Consider the following 15,663-nt stretch of genomic DNA (forward strand, 5'->3'; position numbering starts at 1 on the left):
CATTTCTACATACTCACTGTCTACATACTATGTGCTCAAGTATGGATGGTGGATGAAGATCACTGAGGCGGTGTGATCTAGTGACAGGGAACCTTCCAAGACAGTCCATTTGGTCATAATGACATTTGAGCTAAATCTGCCTGAACAGAGAATCACTCCGTCATGTTTTCAATCCATTACTTGTCCATATTAATTTTATCCGGTTCCCTGTGCCATCCCCTCCGCATCCTGACTGGTACCCTCTAAGCTTGCTTCTCTCTGCCAATCTCTCAAGTAGACACTTGACATTGAGAATGACCCTCTGGGTATGGTCTAGTGAGCACAAAGAGACATTATTAATTCTTTTGTTCCTCTGCTAAAGCAGACAGGTGCTAAGTTTGGTTTGTTTGTTTGTTTGGTCTCACAGCTCTGTTGGTTCATGAGCTCACTGTCTAGGGTGACTGCAGTGTTTTTGGCTGAGCGAGCAGCTGGAAGCATGGAGTTGCCGTCAACGACAGGGAGGGCTATGGGAGGGGCACGTGCAAGGGGACCATCAGGAGTTTAATTTTGGATGTGCTAAGTTTGGAATTTCTTTTAGACATTCAAGTGGAGATATTTAAAAAGGCAAGGAGATATATGGATCTGGAATACAGGAGAGAGGTCTGAATTGGAAATGCCAATTTGGGAGTTTCAAGCCTATAGATAGCATTTAAAACTCTGAGACGAGGTGGTGAGACGACCATGGGAAGGAGTTTATAGAGAAGAGGATCCAGGAAGAAGGAGCCCTGGCTCTCTGAAAGCAACAGTTTGGAATCAACAAAGACATCCGAGAAGGAGCAGCCAGTGAGGTCTGAGGGAAACCAGGAGAGAGTGATGTCCTGGATGACTGAATGCAAGCCCAGGAGGATAGTTCCATAATAGATTACAAACTTAACATGTCATCTATTATACAGATTTATATTAAGATAAGTGTATAGTAAATATTTAATAGACATATATCTTTACATAGGTATATGATGAGAAATTTATATAATGAATTGCATCTGGGGAAATACCAGGAGTTTGAAGGGCTGGGAGCTGGGCCCAGTTCTGTTTTTTTTTACTTCTTGGACTTCAGGCAAGTTAAATAGCCTTTTTTGAGTATCATATTTTACACATCTGGAAAGTGGGGATTTTAGTCCTTGCTTCACTCTGAGTTATTGTGAGAATCAGTTGAAATAATAGATATAGATATGGTTTGTTAGTACACACTCTATCCATATCTATCTATATATGCATATTCACAAGTGTGCGTATGTCTACCTATATGTGCGTATGTATACATGGGACTCAAGATAATTGGTATATTGTAAGTGTCTATTGAATCTCTTAGGTTATGACCTGTTGGTAGGTCATACTCATTTTACTGGGTTGCAAACAGCTTTCTGAAAAATGGAGAATAGAAAATATCGCTATGAATTGCTCAGAGTAAAAGTAAGTAAGCCTTCTTGAAACTTTTTGTTTCAGTTATATACCTGTAGTAGTTATCTATTTCTCTGTAAGAATTACCCCAAAACTTAGCAGTTTAAAACAATAAGCCTCTATTATTTCTGGGGGTCAGGGGCTGCCTCTCTGTTTGGTTTGACTCAGGTTGAAGACAAGCTGTTCACCAGGGCTGCAGTCACTGGGACCTGCTTCCAGTCACTCCTGTGGCTGTTGGCAAGGGGGTTCAGCTCCTGGCCACATGGGTCTTTCTTAGGGCAACTCATGACGTCATAGCTGGCTTTCACCAGAGCACGTGACCTGAGAAAGAACCAGAGAGCATCCCCAAGACCAAAGCCACAGTTTCTTCTATGACCTACTCTCAGCAGTGACATGTCATCACTTCTGCCCTGATTTCACATAGTCCAGTCCTGGTACAGTGGGGACCACACATAGGTGTGACTGTCAGAGGTGGGGACCATTGAGGGCCATCTTGGAGCCTGGCTACTACAACCTCTCTATATCTGTGAATGCTGGGTTGAGCTATGAAATACATTTGTTAATGTGGGTCACGTGGAAAAAAATGTTCAAGAAACACTGCTCTACGGGGCAGAGGTGTCCATTAGCTGGCGGAAGCCTATTTCAGAAGCTCTGCTATCAACACTCGTTTACTCCCATGGCTGATTACCACTGACTTTCAGATCATGAATGTTAACACCAGGGAGTTTTACAATGAAACAACCCAATTGAAGTCTAAATGGGCTGTGTGGGACTGCTTGTCCCTAAATAAAAGGATTCTACACTAGGGTCCTTTCATAGTTCCCCTGTCTTATTTCTGTAATTCTCTATCTTGAATCGGTCTGGCAAGTACATCTTCTGTTTGTGAGCTCCTGCTTCAAACCTGTGGCCATACGTTATGTACAACTGTGTGACTTGACTCAAGTTTCTTGTAGATATGGGCTTGTGATAGAAGTTATCTGTTCTGTCTCTTTTTTTTCCTACTTGCTTATTGGCATGTGACTATGGTCTAGGTAATGAGCTTGTGGAAAATTCTACCTGTAGATAAATGGGGTAAACGGAAACTTTTATGTTTTGGGAAGAGGGGTTATTACATGTATAAAGGTGTGCCCTACTTAAAGGAATCTTATAGGATAATTACTGACATGACTTTTTATATAGTTTGATATACCCTGCTGTGAAAAATAAATCTGTTTTGGCTCTCCTACCTGGAATTTTTTGTTTTTGTTTTGGATTTTTACAAGCATAAGTGACTGAAAAAGAACATACCATCTTTGAGGTACCAATAGGCTCTCAGCCGGCTAGAAGTTTCTAGTTAAACATTAAGAGACCAGTAGAAAGCACAACACTAAGTAGAAACATATGGCCACTGGCTCTTAACTTAAAACTGTGGGAGTTTCAGAACGGAGTAGTTTCTTGGGATGAAGTGAGTGCTACCAAATAATTGGAAGCCTTCTGGTGTGGTGTTTACTGTTTGTGCTTGGGAACGCTCATTCTTGTCAGCTCAGTGGCCTTTGGTCTTTTCTGAGTAGTTAAGATCTTGTGACTGAGGGCTCTTCCTCATCTGTTAGGCACAGGAGAGGATGGGAGGATTGTCACTCTCAGCAGCCTCCCAGGGACAGAGGCCCTTTTGTTCTTGAAGAGGTACCCCCCTAGCATGCTGGGCTGCTGGAGTCTGTAGTTTACGTATTAGTTGTCTCCCGAGGCGTATGCTCTTGCAAGCAGGGACTCTTCACAGCACCTGGCAGTATCTGGCCCAAGGTAGGGGCTCATGAGTATTTGTTGGGGTGAGGGGGGAATTAAATTCTTTATTCTCTTGAAAGGGTTTATGTTCAGAAGAACAAGGTTTGTGGTGTAGTGTGCATATGATACTACTTTTCCTTGGTGTCTCTATTAAAGGTAGTCTATTTTAATTTTCCTTGGAAGTTGTGAACTTTAAATTGTGGGAGATTATTTACAATGTAATTCCTATTCTTTGAAGTAAGATCTCTTTTGCCTTTGAGGCCCATGTCACCTTTGGTAACATCCAAAGGGAGAGGGGTTTAATTTTCTTACCACAGATGCTGAGCACTGGCAGCGTGAGTGAACAGGTCGAGGACTGCGAGCTAGAGAACTTTGAAGATCCCTTTAGGTTCCAACCCACACATCCCTGAAGGCCACATTCCCAGTAGACCAGGCAGCCCCATCAGTCAGCTGCATGAAAGGACTTCTCTGTCTGGAATGCTGTCCGAACAAAGAACCTCTGGTGAAGTTGTCTAGGCTTGGCCTCCCGACCTGGCTCTGGGGTTCTAAATATGAAAAATAAAGGCAAACGTTTACATGGTGGTTTATGAGAAGCCAAGAGCGTTTGTGTGTGTAAGCTCTCTGCCTCGCAGTCTCTTGATTTTTCCTTGCTGGCTCTGCTGTGCTGATCAGGTTCATGCAGTATGTTCTGTGCAGTCCTGGTGAGAGCATTTGGGTCAGGCGGCTTCGAGCCTCAAGCCTTGTACCGTGACACAGCCCTGCGGAGCTCCGTCCCCATCCCTGTCCCCGTGTCTCTGCCCTGCATCTGCTGGATTGTGGTATGGGCTCTTCTCCCGTTGACAGATTGTTGCTGTATGACCCCCTTATTTTGTTCTTTGGATTTCAATAAAGAGAACTTGATAGAAATTCATAGAAGGAAAAATAGTCATATTCACTTTGATCAGCTGGAGCCATCTAGGTGAAAGAGGTGCCCAAGGAGAAACTAAGAAGTTTTGCTAGTAATTAGTATAGGAGAGGCTGCAAAGATTTGGGGAGGTGGTGGTTTTAAACTCTGGCATCTGATTATATCCTAGACAGTCAAGGAGCAGGTAAATACCAAAGAGGCATTCTTTTTTTTTTCTTAAAGAGTTTATCTATCTATCTATCTATCTGTCTATCTATCTATCTATCTATCTATCTATCTGACAGAGAGAGACAGCCAGTGAGAGAGGGAACACAAGCAGGGGGAGTGGGAGCGGAAGAAGCAGGCTCCTAGTGGAGAAGCCTGATGTGGGGCTCGATCCCAGATTTCCGGGATCACGCCCCGAGCCAAAGGCAGATGCTTAACGACTGCGCCACCCAGGCGCCCCCAAAGAGGCATTCTTATCAAGGCTCCGATATATAACAGATACGAAAATAAAACGGGAGGGAAAGGATATAATTTAGTGAGAATGAGGCTAATATTGAATTTGTTTTAAAATTTGTTATTACGTATCACTTTTAGATATAATGACCATTATTTTTGAATTCCAGTTATAGTAAAGAATTGCTTGTTTCCCTGTAAAAAAGGAGGAAAAGCCTGTGTACCTCACCCCAGTTAAACACACTTGAATTTCATATCTGTCTTTTCAAGTTGGTTGGCCTTGGATTACTGACAGTGGAAGAACCAAATGTTCAACTATTCCAAGGGGCAAAACTAGATCATTGACGTGGTCATGTGATGGCAGTTTTTCAAACCACAGTGGGCAGCTTCATCAAACACGTATCATGAAGGATCCCTCATTTTAATGTTGTATCTACGAGAGAAAAGCCGTACCTTCTAACGAAATTTTAGTAACATGATTGACTGAAAATTATCTATCTATCTATCTATCTATCTATCTATCTATCTATCTATCTATCTACACAGAGAAGACATTATCAGCTTCTAATATGGTTAACATTTGCTTTGTGTTAAACTTTTGTGAACTGGTAGCATTTTTGGGGCGGGTGTTGACTTATTGCCCAGTTCCCAGTCCCCAACCTTTTAAGGCCTGACCCTACTTTATTGTGGTTCCTGAAGCACTGGGTGTCTTGGGCCCAGTTTACCTTATAAATAGAAGCTGAGGCCCATGTCTCTGTGTAATCTTTCCTGAAGGGGGAATGAAAGGCAAAAGTCAGATGTTACTCTGCATTTGGAGATAATTTAGTAGTTGGGTTATCAGAGGCAGCCTGGATGGCAGGATCAGCAGGCCCATATCTGTAGTGCCATCAGGGATATGGATTTCTCTCCCTTTGTCTTGCTGCTTCTGGTTACATTGTGGGCACAAATGCTGCCTGGAAGAAAGAAGAGCATTCTATCACCATCTCCTATGGCTCTGGAGCCAGCTCCCCTCATCTCAGTAACACTTCAGATTCCAACCCAGGTGATCTGTGGGAGTCACTGCCAGTTGGCTTCCAGTGGGAGGAGCCTAGTACTATCCACTTTTCTCTCATGATAGCTTTGCCTCATATTCTGTTAAAATTCTTGCTTCCACTAAATCTTCTGGCCTCTGCACCCATCACCTGTCACGGTGGAAAATTCCCCTCCAGATAAACAAGAAACAACCTCCTTTGTCTCATCCTTCTGCAGCTACTACCCTTCCCCCTCCTCTTCAGAACCAAACTGATCATAAGTGTTATTTATATCCCACTGTCTCTGCTTCCTGTCCTTTTCATTCACTCTGCTCTCGGCTCTGGTCTGGCTTCCATTTCCACCACTTGATGAAACTGCATTTGTCACAGCTGCCAATGACCTCCATGTTGACAGATATGTCCAGGAGACGTTTTTACATGAAGAGATGAAAAGCAAGATGAACTTAGACCCTTCCCTCATAGTGTGCACAAAAATTAACTTCAAATAGATTAAAGACTTAAATATAAAAGCCAAACTTAAAGCTTTTAGGAGAAAACATAGGAGAAAGAAATCTTTAGGGAATGAGTTAGGCAAAGATGTCTTACATAATGATATCAAATACATGGTCTGCAATTGAAAAAAATTGATGAATGGATTTTTAAAATTCAAAGCTTTTGTGCTTCAGAAGATACTTTTAAGAAAATAAAAAGACAAGCTACAGACTGAGAGAAAACATGTTCCAATCACCTATCAGTTAAAGGAGTTGTTTCTGGAACATACATGAGGATAGGAACTTAGCTGTCTTGTTCACTGTCGTACCCCAGGCATCTCTTGCAGTGTCTGACGTCTAGAAGGTGCTCCATAAATATTTGCTGGATGAATGAATGCATATGGCACTAATGCAGTTTGGAGAAGAACCTTTAGGAACTTCATTAAGTCCGAGGAGGAAAGAAAATAATCTTGAGCATTCATAGAAGGTTTATAAACTGCTTGTACCCACTACATTGGCTCCGTCTTGTGCCGTGGGTGCTATCTCTGTGCCACAGGTATAAACGCTGAGACACGGAGCTGTGATTTTTGTGCCCACCATCAGGTTCTTTTAAGTGACATAGCTGGAGCTCAGAGCTTGAATTTCTAATCCCACGTCTTGGGAGATGTGGTTTCTACTGTAAAGCTCTTCACTCCTGAGCTGTTTATGCCTGGAACTGGCACCTTCTCTCTTTTTCTTTCTCTAACACTGTGAAATGCCCAGATGTCCAGGCTTTTGGGCTGTTTTCCCAGAATTTGCTCCCTAATAATCTGATGGCAGACATACCTGTCTGATGCAGTAAAGAACATGTCCTGTGAAAACCCAGCACCATTTGTTTTGTTTTGTTTTGTTTTTACTGTGTCTGCTTTTTAGAATTTGTCCTCGCGGGCTGCAGTTTCACTTTCTACTTTCCTATCACACTTCGGTGAGGTATTTACCAAATGTGCATTGGCTGCCAGCTGGGGTCTTACTGGCCTAAGTTCGCTTTTACTTTTCCCTGATCCCCCAGCATCACTTTTTTAAAAGTTTTTGTTCAGATTCCAGTTAGTTAACATACAGTGCGATAATAGTTTCAGATGTACGATATAGTGATTCAACATTTCCATACACTGCCCGGTGCTCATCACAGGAAGTGCCCCCGGGAGTCCCCATCACCTATTCCCCCATCCCCTGCACCCACCTCCCCTCTGGTAACCATCAGTTCTCCATAGTTAAAAATCTGTTTCTCGTTTTGCTTCTCTCTCTCTCCCTGCCCCCTTGCTCATTTGTTTTGTTTCTTAAATTCCATATGAGTGAAACCATGCAGTATTTATTTTCTCTGACTGATTTATTTCATTTAACATAATACTCTGGATCCATCCATGTTGGTGCAAATGGCAAGATTTCATTCTTTTTTATGGTTGAGTTATACGCCATTGTATGTGTGTGTGTGTGTGTATATATATATATATAAAATATATAATATATATAATTATCTATCTATCTATCTATCTATCTATCTATCTATCTATCTATCTATCACATCTTCCTTATGCATTCATCAGTTGGTGGACGGACACCTGGGCTGTTTCCATAATTTGGCTATTGTAGATGATAACCCCCAACATCATGTTTTATTCCTGACTGTCAGCAGGCTCTGAGTCTCAAATCCATGTGCAGGTTAGGTCCAGACAGACCCAGACGGTGGAAGGAGCGTAAGAGAGTGAGTGTTCCTGGAGAGGCATCCTGCAGGCTGGGTGTTCTCGTGACTTCCACAGACAGAGATGGACCTGCTCTAACATGGTGCCACATGTACGTCATGTCATCAGGAAGCCGGTTGCCAGTCTGGGGCATTCTCCGAAAATATAGATGGCAGTTGAGTCTGGGAGGAAGCTGTGTGGGGACACATTGAATGACGCAGCAGGGTCTCGGGGACCGCTCACCGCAGCTCTGCCTCTAGTTGTGAAGCTCTGTTTCAAACTCCCTCATCTTTTTTATCCTGTTTCCTAGTCTGTCAAGTGAGGAAGGAGGTCAGCGCGGATAGACTTGAAGGTCTTTTCCATTCTCTGAAATGAAGCTAGGCAGCCCAGTGAGAAGTGACCAGGGCTTCTTGAGTCTGGCTATAAACTTTACTCTCCTAGTCATTGATTTGGTTTTTGCTTCCAACTGTCTAAGTCAGTTTTCACACTTGGCAGGCGGGAGTGGGATCACTAAATGCCCACTAACCAGATGACCACAGCTGGAGAGGAGACACCGAAGACTGTAGGTTGAAGGCACAGAGCAAGGACTGAGACCTAAACGTGGCACTTCATACAAACACTGCCCTGCATGCGGCATGCCAGGCGGCCGTAACAACCCTGGTTCTAAGACGGGCCTCACCAGTTCGAACGCACTGGCAGCTTCTGGCCACAGCTTCTTGGTCTTTTTATCCCTAGCTCCCAAAGAGCCCAGACAAGCCTGGGAGGAAGAACCAGGAGCCCGGAAGGCAGGCAACCTGGCAGGGCAGGGCACGTCCTCGAACCGTGTATGGGTTCTGCTCCGAGCTCTGCCATGGACATGCTGTGTGGGGCTGACCCTCTTCGGCCAAAGCGGGGGTAGCCATGGGGGTCAACACACATGCAGCCCTGTGTCAGGCACAGCTAGCCTGATTGCAGCGGCCTGGGAGGCTCTGCAACACAGCGATCGTAGTGGTAATAACTAAGCATCGGGGCTGCTGCGGGAGCGTCAGGCCAGGCACAGTGTGCGAGTATGTGGACGGTCATCAGAGCTGCTGCTGGGCAAGGGAGCGTTCAGACTAGAACAGGGACTCAGAAGCCTGAGGCTAGGCGGACCCTTTAAGGTCATCCATTCCAGCTTTCTATGCAATGGTTCACTGTCCTCTAAATGCCTTCATAACGCATGCTTGAACTCACCCTGTGATGGGAAGTTCATGGCCGTGGGTAGGACATTGCAGCTTGTTAGAAACTTCCTTTTTATGTAGCAAGCTGAAAACTGCCTCCCGCTGCTTCTCCTGGTTGACATTCAGACAACAAAAACTTCTATATCACATCCACACATAAAAGACTTCCTATTTTTGATTTCTGGAAGGAACCAAGAATAATACACACAAGGTCACTCTTTCTCATGTCTCCTAAGGAAATCCTGGCTTACCGTGGCCTGGTAGCGAGGAGAGATTATTTTCTCAGGAGGTGATAAGATGTATTGTGCTGTAGTTCGATAGCCATCTTATCCGGAGAGAAGCCCCATTTCTCTCTGTGGGTATTTATTTTATATATTTACATATGGTAATTGGCGTGGTCAGTAACCACTTTGGGCCTCTTCTCTCTGCAGTGCACTGTGCCTAGTATCAGAGCAGACGGAGGCATCGGTGTCTTGTTACAACACACTCTTCACACTTTGGTTCACTCATCAGATATTTATCGAGAATTTGCTCGGTGGCTGGCTCAGGATCTTGCCCTCATGGAGTTTGCATCCCTTGAGAGACAGAACATTTGTGATCAGTCACACTGTATTGAACTTCTTGTTGGCTCTGCCATCACTTTACTAGGCTCTACTTCCCTTGAAGCTGGGGCTCTATGCTGTGCGTTACTGAATTCCCACTACCTGGCACATGGTAAATATTTGTTAAATGAGTCAGTGGCTGAAGACACAAAAGCACAGACTTTGGCGTTTGGTACTCTGAGCTAGATCCTGACTCAGCAGCTGGCTAGCTATGTGATGGGGGTGAGGACGCGAGGCTTTATAAAACAGGGATCTACCCTGGAGGTGGTGAGGACGAAGAGGTAACACCCAGAGGGCCTAGCCCAGTAACTGGCATACAATTCTAAAATCAAAAAAGAAAAGAAAAGCATATTCCCTTTTTACTGTAGTTCCCTACGGTGCCTTTTTACATTAATACAGGAAAATTAAGTGAGAAGATATTTCTAGACTGCACTGGTTGGCTTCTGTTTTGAAATTAAAGACATAGCCCTGTGTGAGGGGGCACCCCTGAACTATTTGGAAGGAGCCCAAATCAACTTTGCCGGGGTAAAGAGGAAACCCAGTGTTTCATGTGAGGAAGGTTGAAGAAGTTCTGGAGATGGATGGTTGTGATGTTTGCACAACAGTGTGAGTGTACTTAATGCCACTGGGTTGTGCACGCAAGAAATGGTTAAAGTTGAAGTTTTGTGTTATGTGGATTTTACCACAATAAATTCATTAAAAAGACCCCAAACCACTGCCATCATTTAGAGTTCTTCCAGCAGGTGAGCCATTGTCCAAGTTAAGCCAGTCACAGAACATCGCCATCCCCTCAGTCTGGATGCCGGCCCCCAAGCATTCCTGTGCAGCCTCCAGCAGTAGCCAAGGCCTGGCTGAGCCTTTGGGTTGCCTGGTGTGAAACTGCATAATGCGAGGCGCTCAGCTCTTCTGCAGATTATTTCCCCCCTTCCTCTTTCCCTCTCTCTTTCCCTCCCTCCCTTCTTCCCTCGCTTCCTTGTCCCCACCCTGCCTGAGTCTGTGAGCAAGTCTTTGTACTGGACCACAGAATCCTATCTGAATCCATCCCTGTCTCTCCACCTTCGTTTCCAGGGTTTCTATCCTGGGCTGAGTCCCCGTCACCTCTCAGATAGACTGTCAGTGGCTCCCTGCCCTACTTCTGTTCCCACCCTTTCTCCTCAGGGCACCTAAAGTGTTCTTTTTGATACATAAAGCATACCACTCCCTCACCCCTCGGAATGAATGAAATTTTAAACAAATGAAAAAAATACCATTACCCTGTTAAAGACCCTTTAGTGCTTCCTATCGATGTTAAAATGAAGCCCAAACTCCTTATGTACAGCCATTTCAGATCTGGTCCCTGCCCCTCTCTCCTACCTTGGCTTGTCCCAGTCCTGCTGGCCTTCTTCCTTTCCTCCAAGGTGCCACATTCCTTCTCACCTTGGTGCTTTACCCAGCTGTCCTGCTGCCTGGAACACTCTTCCTCTGGTCTTTGCATAGTTTGTCCTTTCTGACCATACAGATCACAACCCAAGTGTCACCTCATCAGAGAGGACTTCCCTGAGCAGCTGTGTGGCCCAACCCTCTGTCCTATCACCTCCTGTGCGTTCTCTGCTCTGCTCTCTGACACTTTATGTAAGTGCTTATTTGTTGTGGACCTCTCCCACCTAGACTGTGAGTGCCACAAGAAGTAGGACCCTGTTACATTACTCTCCCCCCCTCCTCAGGGCTAGATCAGTGGCCAGCAGCACTTAGAAGGCTCTGACAAAATACCTGTTAACGAATGAATGAATGTCCACGCGATGAATTGACGTAGCAAAAGAGTAAGGCGTGAATACCTGTGAGGAAGTTCCATTTTCTTCCCCTTAAGGTTTTTCCTGGTATATTTTCTGATGCTAATACCCATTCTTGCTTGACCTTCTGCATTCCACTGGTTTCCAAGTGACTGTTAACCATTATCGTATTCTCCATCCTAAGCTTGCCTGTCACAGGATGCTTGAAGACCCTCACTTGTCCCGGCCCCAAATTCCATCCACGACCAGTCATGTTTGCACGAGAAGAAATGTTCCGCAACACCATGCGTCACAACCCCTTACTTCTGTGTATTTAGGCCCTAAACTTTAGGGGACCCCATGGTGACAGGTGAAGCTGGGCACGCACTCGTGTGTACTGGTTCTTCTTATTGAGATGCCAGTCAGGGCCAGGGCAGGCAGGATGAGGCCTTCCCTGCCTGGCAGCCAGATCCCGCTCCCCTGTATGCCCTGCCGGCTCTCACGTGCAGCTTCAAGGCTCTGTATGAGGCCTCCATGGAATAATTGGTCCTGCTGCTCTTCTTCCTATTTCCTGAGCTCTGGGTCTGTCCCTCAGCTTTCCAGCTGTCCTACCCTTTACTCCACTGCTCAGGCCCCACCTGCATCCTGGATTAAGTGACCTCTCTTTGTGGGCTGCATAGTGAGACCTGTTGTTTCCTTTTAATGTGGCTTCCTTTTCCTGTTGAGTTATTGGGAATTGGGCTTCCATTGAAACAACTCTTAAAAATTGGAGGGAAGGAGCTTGCTATTTATTGAGTACTCACGGATTTACCAAGCACTGTGCTAAGCCCAGTATTTATGTTATATCACCTAATCCTCATAACCTCCCATGAATAAGGGATCTCCATTTTCCCATGGAGAAGTTGAAGCCCAGAGGTGACATAACTTTCCAGAGCCTGACTTGATTCCAAGAGCCAAGGAGGTAGACGGCACCTGCAGGGCAGGTGTGCTCAGGGAAGCAGAGCAGGCGGGCTTGCCAGGGGCAGGGCAGCCACGTTGGAAGAAGCGGAAATCAGGGCAGGTGGAAAGGGACCCGTTCTTAAAATGAACAGTCATTTTCAATGAGTAATAATGAAAGGCAGTGAGAGCCTGTGCTTTTAGCGGGAAGAGCAAGCAGTTCATGGCTTTTAGGGCCCAGTTGGACTCCTAGATTTGTCCTCTACCAGCTGTGAGCCCTGCAAGTTATTTAGCCTCTGAGCTTAGTTCCTGCGCTGAGGAATGGAGACGCCAGTAGCAGCCTCACTGGCGAAGGCTTGTGTATGCGTGCACCGAACATAGGAGTTGCCGCCTTCTAGATACTAAATCATCATTTCTATGAATATCATTAGGTTTCTCATTACTCCCTCAGAGTCTTCTTTCCTTCCTTCCCGCACCATGTTGTGGTTCTCTGTGATTCCTTCTCTATTTTGTGCTGTCTTTCCTGCAATGGAATCTGGTGCTTTCTGTGGCTGACGTCACTGACGAGGCTGAATACGTTTTGGATGAGTGAAGGAAGCTGAAATCTTTGTTCTCATCTAAATGTACTTGTATCTCCCATATCGCAGATCCTGGCGAACTTGCAGTTGCTATCCGTCATATGACTATTTACTTACGTGGCCAAGGAGTGTAGCCTGGGTTTTGGTTGCGAGGAAGGATCATTTCTGTTTCTTGGGGTTTTTTTTGTTTTTTTTTGTTTTTTTTTTTTTTAAATCTGTGTTAAATGTGATTGTAGGAAGAACTTAGCATCTCCTCAGGTCAATGTAATATCAACTGAAACAAATCAGCTAACCCTGAAGGTACACCTCCCTTTAGAGCTCTTTTCAGAAGACTTAGGAGTAAGTGGAATTTCTGTGTCTTGGATTCCATTTTCCTTGAATCACGTGATGACTACAGGTGGTAAATGATGTGGTGAATGAGCTACCTTGTATTTTGGCTTTGGTGCTCTGTTCTCTTCTACCCCGTGTCCATGACCTGTAAACAGATTTTGAGTACATAAAGGAAGCTTGCCATTTAAAGGTACCCAAAGGAATCCCATTTTTTTTTAAGATTTTATTTATTTATTAGACAGAGATAGAGACAGCCAGCGAGAGAAGGAACACAGGCAGGGGGAGTGGGAGAGGAAGAAGCAGGCTCATAGCGGAGGAGCCTGACGTGGGGCTCGATCCCATAACGCCGGAATCACGTCCTGAGCCGAAGGCAGACGCTTAACCGCTGTGCCACCCAGGCGCCCCAGGAATCCCATTTTAATGTCAGTAATCATCTGCTCTATGTCAGGTGAGGTGAGGTGCCAGGCATGCTGGGATGTTCCACGGACGGGGGAGGAGTGAAGCTGGGAGCTAGGGACAGTCAGGGCCTCTGCAGTCGGACCCCACTGTAGGGTAAATTTCTGTGTCTATTGCTCATTGTCCGTAGGGATAGAATTAACTCAGGCTTTACTTGGGCACATCGCTAACCTGAGGGGCCAGTCTGTTGGGTGGGATACAATGACCACCATCTTGGTGTTAGGAGTAGCGGTCATGCGTGGTGGACAGCAGCATCGTGGTTCCAGCCACCCAGTCTTTTTACTCACAGCCAGACCCAAAGGGGAGAGGAGAACACTGGCTAAGTGGTCAGAGGTTTAGGGAGAACCAATGTGCTAATTAGAGAAACCAAGGCAGTACCATTCATATGGACTAAGCCAGTTTCATGGTATCAGGGGAAGCTGTCTCTGAAAGGGTCCACCACTGCCCAGGGCTTACTGGCTGCCTGGTATGAGGCCCAAGCACCGTGGCCAGCTCGCCAGCATGTGCATGGAGCTACTCTCCTCCCTTCCTTCCCAGCTATGGACAGGGTAAGTCTCTGGTAAAAAGCTCCAGGGACTACGGCTGGGAGGAACATGGATGGACAGAGCTGACCCTTCCCCACCCCTGCTCTTACCTTTGGCCAGCATGGTTTTGTACCGGTAAAACATTTCATTTATATTTGAGCGAGGAAACCTCTGAGACAACTAGTGTTATAAAAGGACTTACCTGTGGGCAAATCTACCTGTATGGCCTTTATTTTCTAGAGAGGAGCATAGACTTGCTGAGACACTTTTGCTGTCATAGCGTAGTGGTTCTGCATCAGAATCGCCTGGAGGGCTTTCAAATCTAATTGCTGGGCCACATGCCCAGAATTTCTGAGTTGTATGTTGGGGTAGGGCCTGAGAGTTTGCATTTCCAGCAAATTCCCAGGTAATGCTGCTGTGGCCGCTCCAGGGGGTCATACTTTGAGAACCACTGTTAGAGAGTGATTGATTTATTTGCCATGCTCTGAATGTAAATTATATATTTTTAGTCAAGCCCACCATTGCTGTGCATTTCTTTTACTGACATACTTGTCTGTGTCTTCTTTGAACAGGTATTTTGATGTAGGACTGCATGATTTCTTAATCAGGTAAGCCCATAATTTTTATTCTAGATATCATTGACTAGCATGTCTATAATGCAAGACTGGGATGAAAATAAAATCCTTTTTAAATATCTTGACGAATAATGGCAATTGTATACTTGTCAAAAAAACCCCACCACTGGCACTATGGTTTTTGGGTCTCTAAGAATTGTACATGGAATTATCCTTTTTCAACAATCAGAAGAACTTCTCTTTAAAGGTGTTTATATCTGAAGTGATAGTTTCCCAAAAGCTTGGACAAACTTACTCCAAGTGCTGGGCTGCTGGAAAGACAAATAGAAAAGTGAAGAGTGCCAGCTTGCATTCATACATTAAACGACCCACTTAACCAATTTTCCCTCCATTGAGTTTAAGCTTTTAAAGTTGAATCTACTGGTTGTGTTGTAGTCATGCAACTCCAACCTTGTTCATAATTGGAGGAGATTACAGATGGCAGTTTATATCCTAGTTTATTGGTGATTTTTACCAGAGTTGGCTTATGGGGCATATTAATTCCAAATAGTTATTAAATCAAACAGAGGTTAAATGGAAATATACCAGAGTATTAACAGGATTGGTAAAAATTTGTATGATATTTTTTCTGCTATCAAGTTTGCTGTATTTTCTAGGGTTTTTTTTTGTATTGAGCATATATTATTCTAATAACAGTTAAAAATGATTGTTAAAAAAACCTCTTGTCAAAAATATATGTGAGAAGTAGTAATGGTTGATAAAGGACTGTAAGTTAATGATTACAAGGAAACTAGAAATTGTATAGAGTGATTTGCTTTCTGCAGATACGAGACTTTAAATGCTAATTCTAAGAGTCTGCTAATAAACAACTGGAAATCACATGTGATTTCTGGATAGATGTTACAGTGGTTCAGTTCTCCACAGTGCATGACCATCTTTCTGTGGGGAAGATG

At 44.6% G+C, this 15,663-nt stretch overlaps 1 protein-coding gene across 4 annotated transcripts in view; it reads left to right on the top strand.

Annotated features, from left to right (window-relative positions):
• The window catches only part of HHAT (hedgehog acyltransferase), a 314,085-nt gene that overhangs the window by 153,036 nt on the left and 145,386 nt on the right, over positions 1–15,663 (top strand). For all 4 annotated transcript variants that reach the window (XM_045787833.2, XM_045787835.2, XM_087857933.1 and 1 more), the window contains one exon: positions 14,708–14,743. In XM_045787833.2, coding sequence (XP_045643789.2) covers positions 14,708–14,743 — 36 coding nt within the window. The remainder of the gene's footprint in view (positions 1–14,707; positions 14,744–15,663) is intronic.

The sequence above is a fragment of the Ursus americanus genome, chromosome 2, assembly GCF_024610735.1.
Source record: "Ursus americanus isolate L20-20 chromosome 2, mUrsAme1.1.p, whole genome shotgun sequence".
NCBI lineage: Eukaryota > Metazoa > Chordata > Mammalia > Carnivora > Ursidae > Ursus > Ursus americanus.